The 14,513-nt window shown below is 48.0% G+C and overlaps 2 protein-coding genes and 1 pseudogene across 2 annotated transcripts in view; 2 read left to right on the forward strand and 1 right to left on the reverse strand.

Annotated features, from left to right (window-relative positions):
* Positions 1-14,513, reverse strand: part of MRPS18A (mitochondrial ribosomal protein S18A) — a 145,218-nt gene that overhangs the window by 91,454 nt on the left and 39,251 nt on the right. The gene's annotated exons all lie outside the window — the stretch shown is intronic.
* On the forward strand, positions 5,844-13,091 carry MAD2L1BP (MAD2L1 binding protein). The gene is made up of 3 exons (XM_049765549.1): positions 5,844-5,889; positions 6,775-7,037; positions 12,535-13,091. Exons 1-3 carry the CDS (start codon positions 5,844-5,846, stop codon positions 13,045-13,047), a joined length of 822 nt encoding a protein of 273 aa, XP_049621506.1. The 3' UTR covers positions 13,048-13,091.
* Positions 7,497-7,633, forward strand: LOC125996801 (uncharacterized; annotated as a pseudogene).

Below are 14,513 nucleotides of genomic sequence, written 5' to 3' on the forward strand. Positions count from 1 at the left end.
GGCCAGAGATACCTTGCAACGCTTCCCCCGGACCCTTGGAAAACGAGAAGTAGCAACAGTGGCTTGCTTACCTCTGGCGATTCTTTCAGGGGTTCAGACCTGGTGCAGTCCATGACCCCTCAAGTGTGATCACAAGCAGGGAGGCAGTTTGCTGATCAGGCAGCTGTCTACATAGGATCACAGCCCCAAAAGAAGGGGAAGCAAGAGGAGAAAAATCTGCAAAAGGGCTTCGTGGACCCAGTCAATGGTGTGGCTTTAAGTGGTTGAATTTCCTGTGACTTTTCTCTTCTCAATCCTGTTCGGCTGAATGGTAATTGTGCTGCAGCGGTCCAGTTTACCCGGTATCACAATCCCATCAGAAAAACTGCTACTTGGAAACAGACTGAAGAACTCAGTGAGAAATGGTGAAAAGTTGGGGCTTGAAAGGAAGATCTAAGATCACTTCACCAACATTTTCACCCCCATCAAGCCTGTTTTCTCCTGATAACTGGGGCCTTGCTGTACTCAGCAGATAATAAATGTCCTCTCATCTTCACAGATCTTTCAACCTTCCCAACACACACACACACACACACACACACACACACACACACACACACACACACACACAATTTAACTTCATCCATCACAACTCCCTTGTCTCCTCAGGGGAGAATTTTTAAGTGATGGGAAGGGATAACCCATTTTGATATTTCATTCTTGAACAACTTGGCTTACCCCAAAGAGAAGCGAAGGCTAAACAGGGTGGTCAATCCAGGAGATGAGGCTGCTGGCAGATGGAAGGTGATGGTGGTGGTGGGGTGTGTGTTTGTGTGTGTGTGTGTGTGTGTGTGTGTGTATGTGTGTATGTGTGTTGGTTTCCTGGATGGGTGCTTATGAGGTACTTATGAGGTAGCTGGCTGTGGCATGTACATACAACACATTTTTCCTGGTATGTAATTAGTCATCTTGTTATTTTTTTTAAGTGAAGCTAGGTAGTTTTTCTTGAGAGATGTGAGGAGGGAGGGAGGGAGAGAGAAAGAGAGAGAGAGAGAGAGAGAGAGAGAGAGAGAGAGAGAGAGAGAGAGAGAGAGAGAGAGAGAGAGAGAGAACATACAGGTTGGGAAGGCTGAGAGATAGTACAGTGGGTATGGTGCTTGTCTTGCATGTGGTTGGTTCAGATTTGATCCCCAGCATCCATATGGTCTCCTGAGCATTGCCAGAAGTATTTCCTAAAACAGAGCCAGGAATAATCCTCGAGCACTGTTGGGTGTGGCCCATAAATAATAAAAAAAAAAAGAAAGAAAAAAGGAAAAGAGAAAATAGACTGCTCCAGAGGGGAATTGTGGAAATAAGCAAATAAACATCAAGACAAGTCATGATATATGTGTTCAGTGGAGAACATGGGCTTGACAAGCAAGTCAGTCATTTATTCTTTATGTACAGTAGTATAGTATCTTTACATACATGTTTTTAATGAGGTCACACCCACAAGTGCTCAGGGGTCATCCTAGCTGTGCTTAGGGCTACACACACACACACATACACACACACACACACATACACATTTTTTGGTCACACTCGTATGCTCGGGTTACTCCTGAATTTATGCTCAGAAATTGTTCCTGGCAGGCTTGGGGGACCATGTAGGATGCCAGGATTCGAACCACCGTCCTTATGCATGCAAGGCAAATGTCCTATCTCATGCTATCTCTCCGGCCCCAAGGGCTACACATATTTTGTGATGCTCAGGAGCTATTCCTGGCTCTTGAACAAGGAGTGACCCCTGGTGCTGCTCAAGGTGTTATATATATATGTGGTACTAGAGGATTCAAATCTGGTCATAGATCTCAAAGGCACCTGTAAAGCAAGTGTCATACCTCCTATACTACCTATCCATCCCCCAAGAGTATATACATTTCCTTTTTTTTTGGGTGGGGTGGGGCACACGTGGTAGTGCTCAGGGCTTACTCCTGGCTCTGTACTCAGCAACCACTCCTGGTGGTGCTCCAGGGACTATATAGGATGCCAGAGATCAAACCCAGATTAATTTTATGGAAGGGCCTTACCCACTATATGATCTCTCCAGCCCCAAGGGTTACGTAAATTCTAGGGTTTGGGGGGGACTTTTAGGGGACACAACTGGTGGTCTTAGGGCTTATTCCTGACTCTGCACTCAGGAATCACTCTTAGCAGGCTCAGGGTCCATATAGGATGCTGGGAATTGAACCCATGACAAGTGCCCTATCTGCTGTACTATCTCCCTATCCACATTTGACCTCATTTTATACACTTTTATACTCTTTTGTATATAAACTGTTAATTTTCTTTCTTTATTTTTTTTAAAGGACTGGAAAGTAATTGTCTTTTCTTTCTTTTTTTTTTTTTTTTTTTTTTTTTTTTTTTTTTTTTTTTTGGTTTTTAGGCACACCTGGCGGTGCTCAGGGGTTACTCCTGGCTGTCTGCTCAGAAATAGCTCCTGGCAGGCACGGGGGACCATATGGGACACCGGGATTCAAACCAACCACCTTTGGTCCTGGATCGCTGCTTGCAAGGCAAATGCCGCTGTGCTATCTCTCCGGGCCCCGGACTGATCATTTTTTTAAAAGTATTTTTATTCCATCAGTGCATCTAATATCTCTTCACTTTCTTCTGGCATGGAAAAGCCGGCCTATCAAAAGTTGAATACTTAAGGGGCCAGAGCGATAACGCAGTAGTAGAGCGTTTACCTTGCACGCGCCTGATCCAGGACAAACTCAGGTTTGATCCACGGCGTCCCACATGGTCCCCCAAGCCAGGAGTGATTTCTGAGTGCATAGCCAATAGTAACCTCTGGGTGTCATCGGGTGTGCCCCCCCCAAAAAAAGTTGAATACATAGGGCTGGAGAGATAGTACAGCAGTAAGACATTTGCCTTGCATGCAGCTGATTCGAATAGATGGTGGTTTGAATCCTTGCATTCCATATGGTCTCCTGAGTCTGCCAGGAGCAATTTCTGAGCGCAAAGCCAGGAGTAACCCCTGAGCGCTGCTGGGTGTGATCGCAAAAAAGTTGAATACATGAGCTGGGAATGATGCTTGGTGGTAGGGCACTTGCCTTACATGCATAAGGCACTATATGGTTCCTGGTGCACTACCAGGTTTGCATCCCACCAAAATTTAAATTTTCATAAGTACCCCCCCAATAAATACAATAGTTCATTAGTGGTTCCTTTAATCGAAAGGTACAACTGCCCATAGACTTATTGAAGTAAAAATCTTATTTGCTTTCCAGACATTCTCTATTCTTTTTTTTTGTATTTGGTGTTTGGGTCACACCTGGAAGCGCTCAGAGGTTACTCTTGGCTTTGTGCTCAGAAATCATTCCTGGCAGGCACAGAGGACCCTATGGGATGCCGGAATTCAAACCCCCATCTGTCCTGGATCAGCTGTGTGCAAGGCAAACCGCCCTACCACAGTGCTATCTCTCTGGCCTCACATTCTTTATTCTTTCTTTTCCTTGGAGCAACAAAGGTATGCTCATTGGACCTCCTTCATGAGTCCCAATTGTTTCTCACCCTACTGTGACTCCACCTAGTTCAAACCTCTTTCGTCATACACATGAGTAATTGTAGTCACTAAATACTAGCTGCAATTATTTCTGCCCCACTTATCCTCCCTGCAGTCTAAACCTGACACTGCTGCCAGTTGGAGAGATAAAATTTGTAAACTGTATATTTAGTCTTGTCATTGGCTTACAAAATATCTTGTAAAGCTTTCCCAATTCCATCACAGGATCAAGTTAAACTTTAAAAAAATTTTTTGGTCACACCCAGCAGCGCTCAGGGGTTACTCCTGGCTCTGGGGTCAGAAATTGCCCCTGGCAGGCTCGGGGGATCATATGGTATGCTGGGATTTGAACCAGGGTCTGTCCTGGATTGGCCATGTGTAAGGCAAATAGCCCTACCGCTATGCTATCACTCTGGCCCCCAAGTTAAACTTTTTTGGGATGGGGGAGAGCCCACATCTGGTGTTGCTCAGGGATTCAGGGATTACTCTTGGATTTACACTCAGGAATTACTCCTGACATGCTCGGTGTGCCATACAGGGTTCCTCGAATCCAGGCGAGTCCCGTGTAAGACAAGGGCTCTACCTACTTACTATCTCTCCAGCCCAAATTAAGATTTTGTTGTTGTTGTTGTTGTTTTTTGGGCCACACCTGGTGGTGCTTTTAGGGATTACTTCCTGGCCCAGTGCTCAGAATTACTCCTGGTGGAGCCCTGGAGACCAGGGATCTAACCCACGTTGCCCGAGTGCAAGGCCCTGCCCACTGTGCTATATAGTTCAGCCCCTCAAGTTAAACTCTTCAAACTAACTTAGAAGGCCTTGTCATGAACTGGCTATTGCTCATCCCCTACTGTCTTAACTCTATGATCTGATCGCTTTAATTTCTTTTGCTGCCTTTCCTCTCTGGACTCTGGTAGGGGGATGAGGTAGTCTGGAGAGGAGGATGCAAACTGGGATTCATGTATGTGAAGCAGGTATCACTATTTCCTGCGTCCCTCTTTTGTTTCTTCAAAAGAGAATGCTCCAGTCCACGAGGATGCTGTATTTCTACAGCTTCAACCACAGTGCCTTGAGATATTGTCTGGTGTGCCATGAGAAAAAAATTCCAATTTCATCCAGTAACATGCAGCTTTGGCTCACAAATACACCAATTATTAGATCATTTCATACTAAAGTAATTATAAAATAATTCCTTTTATGTTTCTTTGATCCTAGTCAAGAGAATGACTTTGTAGATAGTCAATATAGGCACAGAGTTAAAACTGTCTTTTAACATTTTCTTTTTTTTTTTGGTTTTTGGGCCACACCCGGCATTGCTCAGGGGTTACTCCTGGCTGTCTGCTCAGAAATAGCTCCTGGCAGGCACGGGGGACCATATGGGACACCGGGATTCGAACCAACCACCTTAGATCCTGGATCGGCTGCTTGCAAGGCAAACACCGCTGTGCTATCTCTCCCAGCCCCTTTTAACATTTTCTAATGATGCTGTGCGTGAGTTTTTTTCATGAAAAAAATGTGCGGTGAGTTCAGTTAGAGAAATAACTACACTGACAACTAACCTAACAATGTGAATGAAAGAGGGAAGTAGAAAGCCTGTCTCAAATACAGGCATAGGTTTGTGTGTGTGTGCGCGCGCGCGCGCGCGCGCGCGTGTGTGTGTGTGTGTGTGTGTGTGTGTGTGTGTGTGTGTGTGTGTGTGTAGGGAAGTGGGAGATTTGGGACATTGGTGATGGGAATGTCGCATTGGTGAAGGGGGGTGTTCTTAACACGACTGAAACCCAACTACAATCATGTTTGTCATCAAATTGTATAAATAAAGATATAAAAAAGAGTGTTGAAAAACAGTGCTCTGGGACTAATAAGTAGGTCCTTCTCCCTGCTCAGTTCCTTCATCCTTCATCATATGATCAGTCAATTTATAATAGCTTTGGTGTATTAATCATTAGATAGGGTTGGATCAAAGGTGGGCGAGCCGCCCCCGCCCTCCACCTCAGGGGAAAGGGTTTTTCCTCTCAGGCTGGCTTGCTCCCTGCGTTTCCAGCACCTAGGACAGAGAGAGGGGTCTGGCCTAGGAGAAGGCAAGTACACAGGGCTTGGTGATAGGGCTGCTTCCTTTTCCGGTCAGGCCCAGGCAGCTCACCGGAAGTGCACGATCCGCCCACCGGAAGCGGTCCTACCCCTACCGGAAGTGACCTAGCCCACCGTCGGAAGTGAAGGTGCTGCCTTCCCATGATGCTCCGCGGGGCGCCCATTCAAACCGCACGGAAGAGGAGCTGGAGGAGGAGGAGGAAAGACGGTGCAGGAGGAGGTCGAGGGGGCGATGGCGGCTCCGGAGTCGGAAGTGCTGGCCCCGGATGCAGTCCCTGGTAAGGCGCTGGCCCCCCACCCCACCCCCAGGGGCCGGAGAGAGCGCGCAGTGGTAGGCGTTCGCTTTGCATCAGCTGACTCCGAACCGACGGGGGTTCGAGTCCCGGCCTCCCATTTGGTGCCCCGAGCCTGCCAGGGGCTGTTTCTGAGCACAGAGCCTGCAATACCCTCAGTGCTGACGGGTGTGACCCAAGAACCAAATTAAAAAGATCTTGTTCATAAAACATACATTCCCCCCCAAAGACCAAGAAGGGCCCCACAAAAATTGTAGGGCTGGGGCCGGAGAGATAGCATAGTGGTAGGGCATTTGCCTTGCACCCAGTCGACCCAGGATCCACAATGGTTCGAATCCAGGCCTCCCATATGGGCCCCTGAGCCTGCCAGGAGTGACTTCTGAGCACAGAGCCAGGAGGAACCCCTGAGCACCATAGGGTGTGACCCCAAAACCAAAAAAAATTAAAAAAGCGCTAGGTCCGGAGATTGTTCCCCACCCGTCGCCTCCCCCTCGGCCACTCCACCCAGGACTCTGCTGGCTCTAGCCTGGCTTCCTGCTGCCCGCATCCTGGCTTTCCTCCCGGCTCTGGCTAGGCCTCAAGGCCCCACCCTGGCTGGAGACCTTCCTTGGCTCCTTCCCTTCCTCTTGGCGATTAGGACCCCGCTTCACCCCACTTTCCATGCAGATCAGTCACTGCTCCGAGTTTCTCCTGCCCCAGATCTCTCCACCCCACACACACCCTCGCCCCCTGAGGCGACAGATCTGTTATCTTCCCACCACTGGTGCTGGGTGAGGGAATCCCTAATGCTGACATGACCCCTAAGGGTATCCAGAGACTGACTGTGCCTTTTTTCTCTTCTTTTCTTTATTCCTCGGTGCCCCCTGCCAGACCCAGAGTGGTGTGAGAAGCCAGAGGAGACCTGCGCTCCCAAGCTGCTCGAGAATGCTGCTTCTGCCCAGGAACCCCCCAACCCATTGGAACCCTTTGGCCCCAGAGATTACTTGGTGCCTGTAGTGTTTCCCGGACCTGTGAGCCAGGAAGGCTGCTGTCGCTTCACTTGTGAACTTCTGAAGCACATACTATACCAACGCCAGCAATTCCCACTGCCCTATGAACAGCTTAAGCTCTTCTACCGAAAACCACCTCCGCAAGTAGGTGCAGGCTTGGAGGGAAAGATGATGGGGAGATCTTGCGGCTAGAAAGCCAGGCAGGGGGGAGGAATTGTCTATGAAGGAGAGGTCCATGGGGGCTGGAGAGAGAACAGAGGGTCGGGTGCTTGCCTTAAACGCCTTAAACGAGGCCAACCTTGGTTCCTGGAGCACTTCCTGGAATAATTCCTGAATGCAGAGTCAGGAATATCATGAGTTGTCTCCAGGTAAGCCCCCACCTCACCCCCCCCAAACTAAACAAAATGAAAAAATCAAGGTCTGGTCTGTGGCTTCCCGTGGACCAGAAAGTGCAGGTGTGCTGTATACTGTAGCCCACCCTACCACCTCATCTTCAGATACTTGAAAACTAGATTTTGATTCAGGTGTGACTTTATGAGCAAGAGGGTATGCAGTTAGAGGGTTGTAACATTGGTTTAGATGAGTTTAAGAACCTCATTTGGTATACTTACCTGGCAGGGGAGATACCATGATCACGAAGGTGGTTTCCCCAGGGCGAGGCTTATCCATTGCACTCGGGATGTGCTGACCCCTGCGATTTCCCCAAATGTGGGAAACTCGACTGCATAATTTTTAATTAAAAAAAAAGGGGGGGGAGCCGGGCGGTGGCGCTAAAGGTAAGGTGCCTGCCTTGCCTGCGCTAGCCTTGGACGGACCGCAGTTCGATCCCCCGGTGTCCCATATGGTCCCCCAAGCCAGGAGCAACTTCTGAGCACATAGCCAGGAGTAACCCCTGAGTGTTACTGGGTGTGGCCCAAAAACAAACAAACAAAAAAAAAGGGGGGGGGGCCGGGCGGTGGCGCTAGAAGTAAGGTGCCTGCCTTGCCTGCGCTAGCCTTGGACAGACGGATGGATGGTGGTTCGATCCCCCGGCGTCCCATATGGTCCCTCAAGCCAGGAGCAACTTCTGAGCACATAGCCAGGAGTAAACCCTTAGCGTTACCGGGTGTGGCCCACAAACCCCCCCCCCCCAAAAAATAAATAAAAAGGGGCCGGAGAGATAGCATGGAGGTAAGGCCTTTCATGCAGAGGGACTGTGGTTTGAATCCAGGCATCCCATATGGTACCCTGAGCCTGCCAGGAGCGATTTCTGAGAGGGTCAGGAGTAACTCCAGAGCGCTGCAGGGTGTGACCTAAAAACCAAAAAAAAAAAAAAAAAAAGGAACCTCATTTGGTGATGCAAAAGAGATTCCCCCCACCCCTCCGTTTTTTTTAATTTTAAAACAAAATCATTTTTGTTTGATCACGTTTACAAGAGTATATTGCTTTTTGCCATGTATCTCCAATGAAAACAGAGAATGTATCTACCGTTTGGTTTTTAGGTGTTTCTTTAAGGAATGTAGTTTTAAAATATTTATATTGGTTTATTTGTTATTATGAGGTGACAATGCTGAAGGATTGCTTTTATTTTGAAAAAGAAAAATTCAAGTTTAAGAAAGCTGGGGGGCCGGGAAGGTGGCGCTAGAGGTAAGGTGTCTGCCTTACAAGCGCTAGCATAGGGCGGACCGCGGTTCGATCCCCCGGCGTCCCATATGGTCTCCCGAAGCCAGGGGTGATTTCTGAGCTCATAGCCAGGAGTAACCCCTGAGCGTCAAACGGGTGTGGCCCAAAAACCAAAAAAAAAAAAAAAGTTTAAGAAAGCTTTCTGCACATTAGCCTAACTAATAAGGAAAGTATTTCCGCACCTAATTTGTACGTCTCTTTTTCGGAAACTCCTTGAGCTATTCAAAAGCCTGACCCTGGTGCCAGAGCGATAGCACAGCCGTAGGGTATTTGCCTTGAAGACCTAGGATGGTTCTGGGTTCGATCCCCGGCTTTCCATGTGGTCCCCCAAGCCTGCCAGGAGCTACTTCTTTATTATTATTATTATTATTATTATTATTATTATTATTATTATTATTATTATTTATTAATTAATTTATTTTTTTGGTTTTTGGGCCACACCCGGAGGTGCTCAGGGCTTTCTCCTGGCTGTCTGCTCAGAAATAGCTCCTGGCAGGCACTGGGGACCATATGGGACACTGGGGTTTGAACCAACCACCTTTGGTCCTGGATCGGCTGCTGCTTGCAAGGCAAACACCGCTGTGCTATCTTTCCGGGCCCTATTATTATTATTGTTGTTGTTGTTGTTGTTGTTGTTGTTGTTGTTGTTGTTTTTTGGGCCACACCCAGCATTCCTCAGGGTTTACTCCTGGTTCTGTGCTCAGAAGTTGCTCCTGGCAGGCTTGGGGGACCATTTGGGATGCCGGGATTGGAACTGGGGTCTGTCCTGTGTATGAGCAAGGCAGATGCCTTACCTTTGTGCTATGGCTCTGGCCCCCATGAGCGATTTCTGAGCATAGAGCCAGGATTAACCCCTGAGTGCCGCTGGGTGTGGTCCAAAAACAACAAACAAACAAATAAAGCTTGACCTTTTCATATTATTTCTTTATTTTAATTTAAAATAATAATAATAATAATTATTATTTTTTTTGGTTTTTGGGCCACACCCGGCAGTGCTCAGGGGATACTCCTGGCTGTCTGCTCAGGAATAGCTCCTGGCAGGCACGGGAGACCATATGGGACACTGGGATTCCAACTAACCACCTTAGGTTCTAGATCGACTGCTTGCAAGGCAAACACCACTGTGCTATCTCTTCGGGCCCTAAAATAATTATTTTTGACCACACCTGAGTGTACTCAGATCTTAACCCTGGCTCTGAGCTTAGGGATGAATCACTCTTGGAGGGGCTTAGGAAACCATATAAGATACTGAGAATTGAACGCAGGTCAGCCTTCACCCTTTCACTTTAGTACTTTTGTTTGTTTTTTTTGGTTTTTGTGTTTGTTTGTTTGTTTTTTTTTTGTTTTTGGGCCACACCCGTTTGACGCTCAGGGGTTACTCCTGGCTATGTGCTCAGAAATCACCCCTGGCTTGGTGGGACCATATGGGACGCCAGGGGATCCGACCGCGGTCCGTCCTACTCTAGCGCTTGCAAGGCAGACACCTTACCTCTAGCGCCACCTTCCCGGCGCCCACTTTAGTACTTTTATTTGGTTTTGTGTGGGTACCAAACCCAGTAATGCTCAGGGATCACTCCTGCAAGTGTTTGGTGAACTATATGTGGTTCTGTTAATTAAACTAGGGCCAGCTGCCACCCTACCTGCTGTACTATCTCCAGTCCCTTGAGCCCTTTTTTTTCGTTTTTGGTTATTGGGTCACACCTGGTGGTGCTCAGGGGTTACTCCTGGCTGTCTGCTCAGAAATAGCTCCTGGCAGGCACGGGGGACCATATGGGACACTGGGATTCGAACCAACCACCTTAGGTTCTGGATCGGGTGCTTGCCTTGCAAGCTGTGCTATCTCTCCGGGCCTCCCTTGAGCCCATTTTAGTCTTTTCTTTCCAATTTTGTATTTTGGACTATCGTGTTTAGGGCTTACTCCTGACTCTGTGCCTAGGGATCACTCCTGGCAGAACTCAGATTATATGGGTTGCCAGGCATTGAACCCAGGTCAGTCATATGCAAAGGCAAGATCCCTACCTGCTGTACTACCTCTCTGGCCCTGATTACTATATATTTGTTGTTGTGGTTGGGTTTTGTTTTATTTTGTTTTGTTGCTGTTGTTTGATTTTGGACCACAGCTTGAGGTGATCAAGGGTTGTTATTCCTACCTCTGGGCTCAAGAATTATTTCTATCAAGTTCAGGGGACCATATGGGATGATACTGGTGATTGAACCCAGATTGGCCATTTGCAAGCTAAGTTGTGGTTTGGGGCCATACCCAGAGATGCTCATGGCTTATTTGTGACTCTGCATTCAAGGATCATTCCTGAAGAGTTCAGGGGACAATATGGGGTGCTGGGGATTGAGCCCAGGTCTGCCATATGCAAAACAAGTACATTACTGCTGTACTGTTGCTCCAGCATCTAGATTACTGATTTTTTGCTTATTTGTATATTTGTGGGGAGGGGGGCACATCTGTTGATGCTCAGGGGTAACTCCTGGCTTTGCATTCAGGAATTACTCTTGGTGGTGTTTAGGAAGGTAGTGGGGCATACCTAGCAATGCTCAGGGAATATTCTGGCTCTGCAATCAGGAGTTACTATTGTTGGTATTCAGGAGACCATATGTGATGCTAGAGATGGAAAACTGGTTGCCTTCATGTAAAGCAAGCTCCTTAACCATTATACTATCTCTCCTGACCCATTATTACTGTATTTTTGTGGGGAGGTGTTTGAGCCACACTCAGGGGTTACTCCTGGCTGTGCACTCAGAAGTCTTTCCTGGCAGGCTGGGGGCAGGTTTGATGCTGGGGATCAAACCCAGTCCGGGGTCCATTCTTAGGGCTTTGCTGTCATTCCTGATTACTGTATTTTTTGATGTGCTAATATGTGTTGCCTTTGGCGAACATTATCTGCTTTCTGTTTCTTCATCCTCAAGTTCTCTCTCCTCCCTGTCACCCTTCCTCCTCCTCTTCCTTCTCTCATTTAGAAATATTTCAGGGGCCGAGTAGGTGGCGCTGGAGGTAAGGTGTCTGCCTTGCAAGCGCTAGCCAAGGAAGGACCGAGGTTCGATCCCCTGGCGTCCCATATGGTCCCCCCAAGCCAGGGGTGATTTCTGAGCACATAGCCAGGAGTAACCCCTGAGCGTCAAACGGGTGTGGCCCAAAAACCAAAAAAAAAAAAAAGAAATATTTCAGATGGCACCACAAATAAATTTGTGCTCAGTGTGTTGTTTAAGTAGACCAACTCTCCAGAATCACCTTTCTTAGACCTGAGTATCTTTATTTCTTGTTTTCATTTTTTTGTTTATTTTTCGGGCCACACCCGTTTGATGCTCAGGGGTTACTCCTGCCTAAGCGCTCAGAAATTGCCCCTGGCTTGGGGGGACCATATGGGACGCCGGGGATCGAACCGCGGTCCTTCCTTAGCTAGCTCTTGCAAGGCAGACACCTTACCTCTAGCGCCACCTCACCGGCCCCAAGTATCTTTATTTTTATGCTCGTTCCTAGCATGGCAAACATTTGCTCCCTGCCATGCCACCAATCCTTGACTGCTTTTTATTTTTTATTTTTGCATATTGCTGGATACTGATTTCAGAACTTTTTTTTTTTAATTTGTTCGTTTGTTTGGTTTTTGGGCCACAGCTGGTGGCACTAAGTGGTTACTCCTGGCTCTGTGCTCAGAAATCACTCCTGGCAGACCATATGGGATGCTGGAGATCAAACCAGGGTCAGGTGCATTCAAGTGTAAATGCCCTACCTGCTGTGCACCCACACTTTCAGAACACTGTCTGCTCTTCTAAAATTGGGAAAATTTTGGTATCGTACAAAGAATATACTTTTTCTCTTTGCTCTTTTGACATCTTTGGAAGCCCAGTGCTTTGGGCCAATGTTTCACTGAATTTCCAGTGCTCTAAGTCTTTTTCAGCACAGCAGCGTTCTTGAGATGATTTCAGCGTCCCCCTTCTTGTCCTCTCTTACCACTCTTTGTTCTCCCAGGCAGAGGACGTGATGAAGAAGAAACCTCGGGCCGGTGCCGAGGTGAACAGCAGAAAATGCCAAAAAGCCCTGATGGAACTGGAGAGTGTCCTCAGCCACCTGGAGGGTCTCTTTGCCCGGACAGTAGTGCCACGGGTGCTGATACTCTTGGGGGGCAGTGCCCTAAGTCCCAAGGAGTTCTACGAGCTGGACTTGTCCCGCTTAGCCCCCAGCAGCATGGACCAGAGCCTGAGCACATCATCCTGTCTGCGCCGCCTCTTCCGAGCCATCTTCCTGGCTAATGCCTTCAATGAGCTGCAGGCTCCCCCGCTCATGGGCACCATTGTCATGGCCATGGGGCACCGTGACTGTGGGGAGGATTGGTTCAGACCTAAGCTCAACTACCGAGTGCCCAGCCAGGGCCACAAACTCACTGTGACCTTGTCCTGTGGCCGCCCCTCCATTCCCGACACAGCCTGGGACGATTACGTTTGGTTCCAGGCACCAGTGACTCTGAAAGGCTTCCATGAATGAGCAGAGGTGCTGCTTTGATTGTGAACTCAATAGCTAATCTCCCCCCACCCGCCATCTTGTCACCACTCCCCCCATCTTTTGCTTCGGTTGCTTCCTTCTGGCTCCTGCCTCCTCTCCTCAGACTTCTGGATGGGATGATGGCTGACAGTGATGTCGTCGTCTTCAAACAGCTCTTTGAATCAGAAGTGGAATTTATGAGTGGCTGCCAGGTCGTGCATTGCTTTATGGGCTTGGAAAGCAACTGTGGGTTCATGGACATATAGACTTCTCTGCCTTTTTTGTGCCTTTCTGGAATTTTTAACCAGGATTATAATGTGGGTATGACTCAATGAATTGAAATATAAAATGAGGGCCCGGAGAGAGCACAGCGGTGTTTGCCTTGCAAGCAGCTGATCCCGGACCAAAGGTGGTTGGTTCGAATCTCGGTATCCCATATGGTCCCCCATGCCTGCCAGGAGCTATTTCTGAGCAGACAGCCAGGAGTAACCCCCTAGCACCGCTGGGTGTGGCCCACAAACCAAAATAAATAAATAAATAAAATGAATGGATTTTTATTACATTTTCACAAAACTTTTTTTTTTTCTCCTTTTGGTTTTTGGGTCACACCCGTGGGCAGCGCTCAGGGGTTTTGTTGGGGGCCGGAGAGATAGCACAGTGGAAGGGAGCTTGCCTTGCACACAGCTGATCCAGAACAGATGGTGGTTCAAATCCCAGTATCCCATATGGTCCCCCGTGCCTGCCAGAAGCGATTTCTGAGTACAGAGCCAGGAGTAACCCGAGTGTCGCTGGGTGTGGCCCAAAAACCAAAGTGGAAAAAAACTAGAGATTGAAGTTCTCATCAGCTAACTCCTAACATGGCATTCAGTCCTTGGTACATACTGATGTTTGCCTAAAGCAGAGAGCACTTTAAGGAATTGGCTTCAGACTGGCTGAGAAGGCAGCCAGAGAGATAGCATGGAGGTAGGGCGACCTTGCCTGCATCCCATAGGGTCCCCTGAGCCTGCCAGGAGTGAGCGTAGAGCTAGGAGGAACCTGAGTGCTGCTAGATGTAACCCAACCCCCTCCCCCCAAAAAAAAGTGGTTGAGAAAATAGGACCTTTTGCAGAACATTAGTTGAGGCCCCAGCACTGCTTGTGCTATTGACTCTCTGACACCAAAGTGTCTCTTCTTGAATTTGAATTTTTCCTCTGCATTGTCTGCTGGCAGTGGACAGGTATCCCTGACAGCTCTGTCTTCATGGCTGTAGCAATTCCTTCTCAGCTCCAGGGCTGGCATGGACATTCCAATTTCTGCTCTTACACTCTGACTTGCTTTTTGTATGGATGTGCTTTGTCCTGGAGAATAATTGCTCATTTCTTGCAATTTGAAGGTACAACCCATTCAGGCTGAGAAAGGGTTGGACATGGTGACAATATATCCTATTTTTTATGTTTTAGGAAGCATTTTAGTTATTGTCTAAGAAAACA

Source organism: Suncus etruscus, chromosome 18, assembly GCF_024139225.1.
Source record: "Suncus etruscus isolate mSunEtr1 chromosome 18, mSunEtr1.pri.cur, whole genome shotgun sequence".
Lineage (NCBI taxonomy): Eukaryota > Metazoa > Chordata > Mammalia > Eulipotyphla > Soricidae > Suncus > Suncus etruscus.

What these genes read in the sequence shown, in the direction of transcription:
- MAD2L1BP (XM_049765549.1), top strand. Translation starts at nt 5,844, where the DNA reads ATGGCGGCTCCGGAGTCGGAAGTGCTGGCCCCGGATGCAGTCCCTG. An exon ending in GGCCCCGGATGCAGTCCCTG is followed by an intron (nt 5,890 to 6,774) that starts GTAAGGCGCTGG and finishes GCCCCCTGCCAG; the next exon opens with ACCCAGAGTGGTGTGAGAAG. An exon ending in ACCGAAAACCACCTCCGCAA is followed by an intron (nt 7,038 to 12,534) that starts GTAGGTGCAGGC and finishes TTGTTCTCCCAG; the next exon opens with GCAGAGGACGTGATGAAGAA.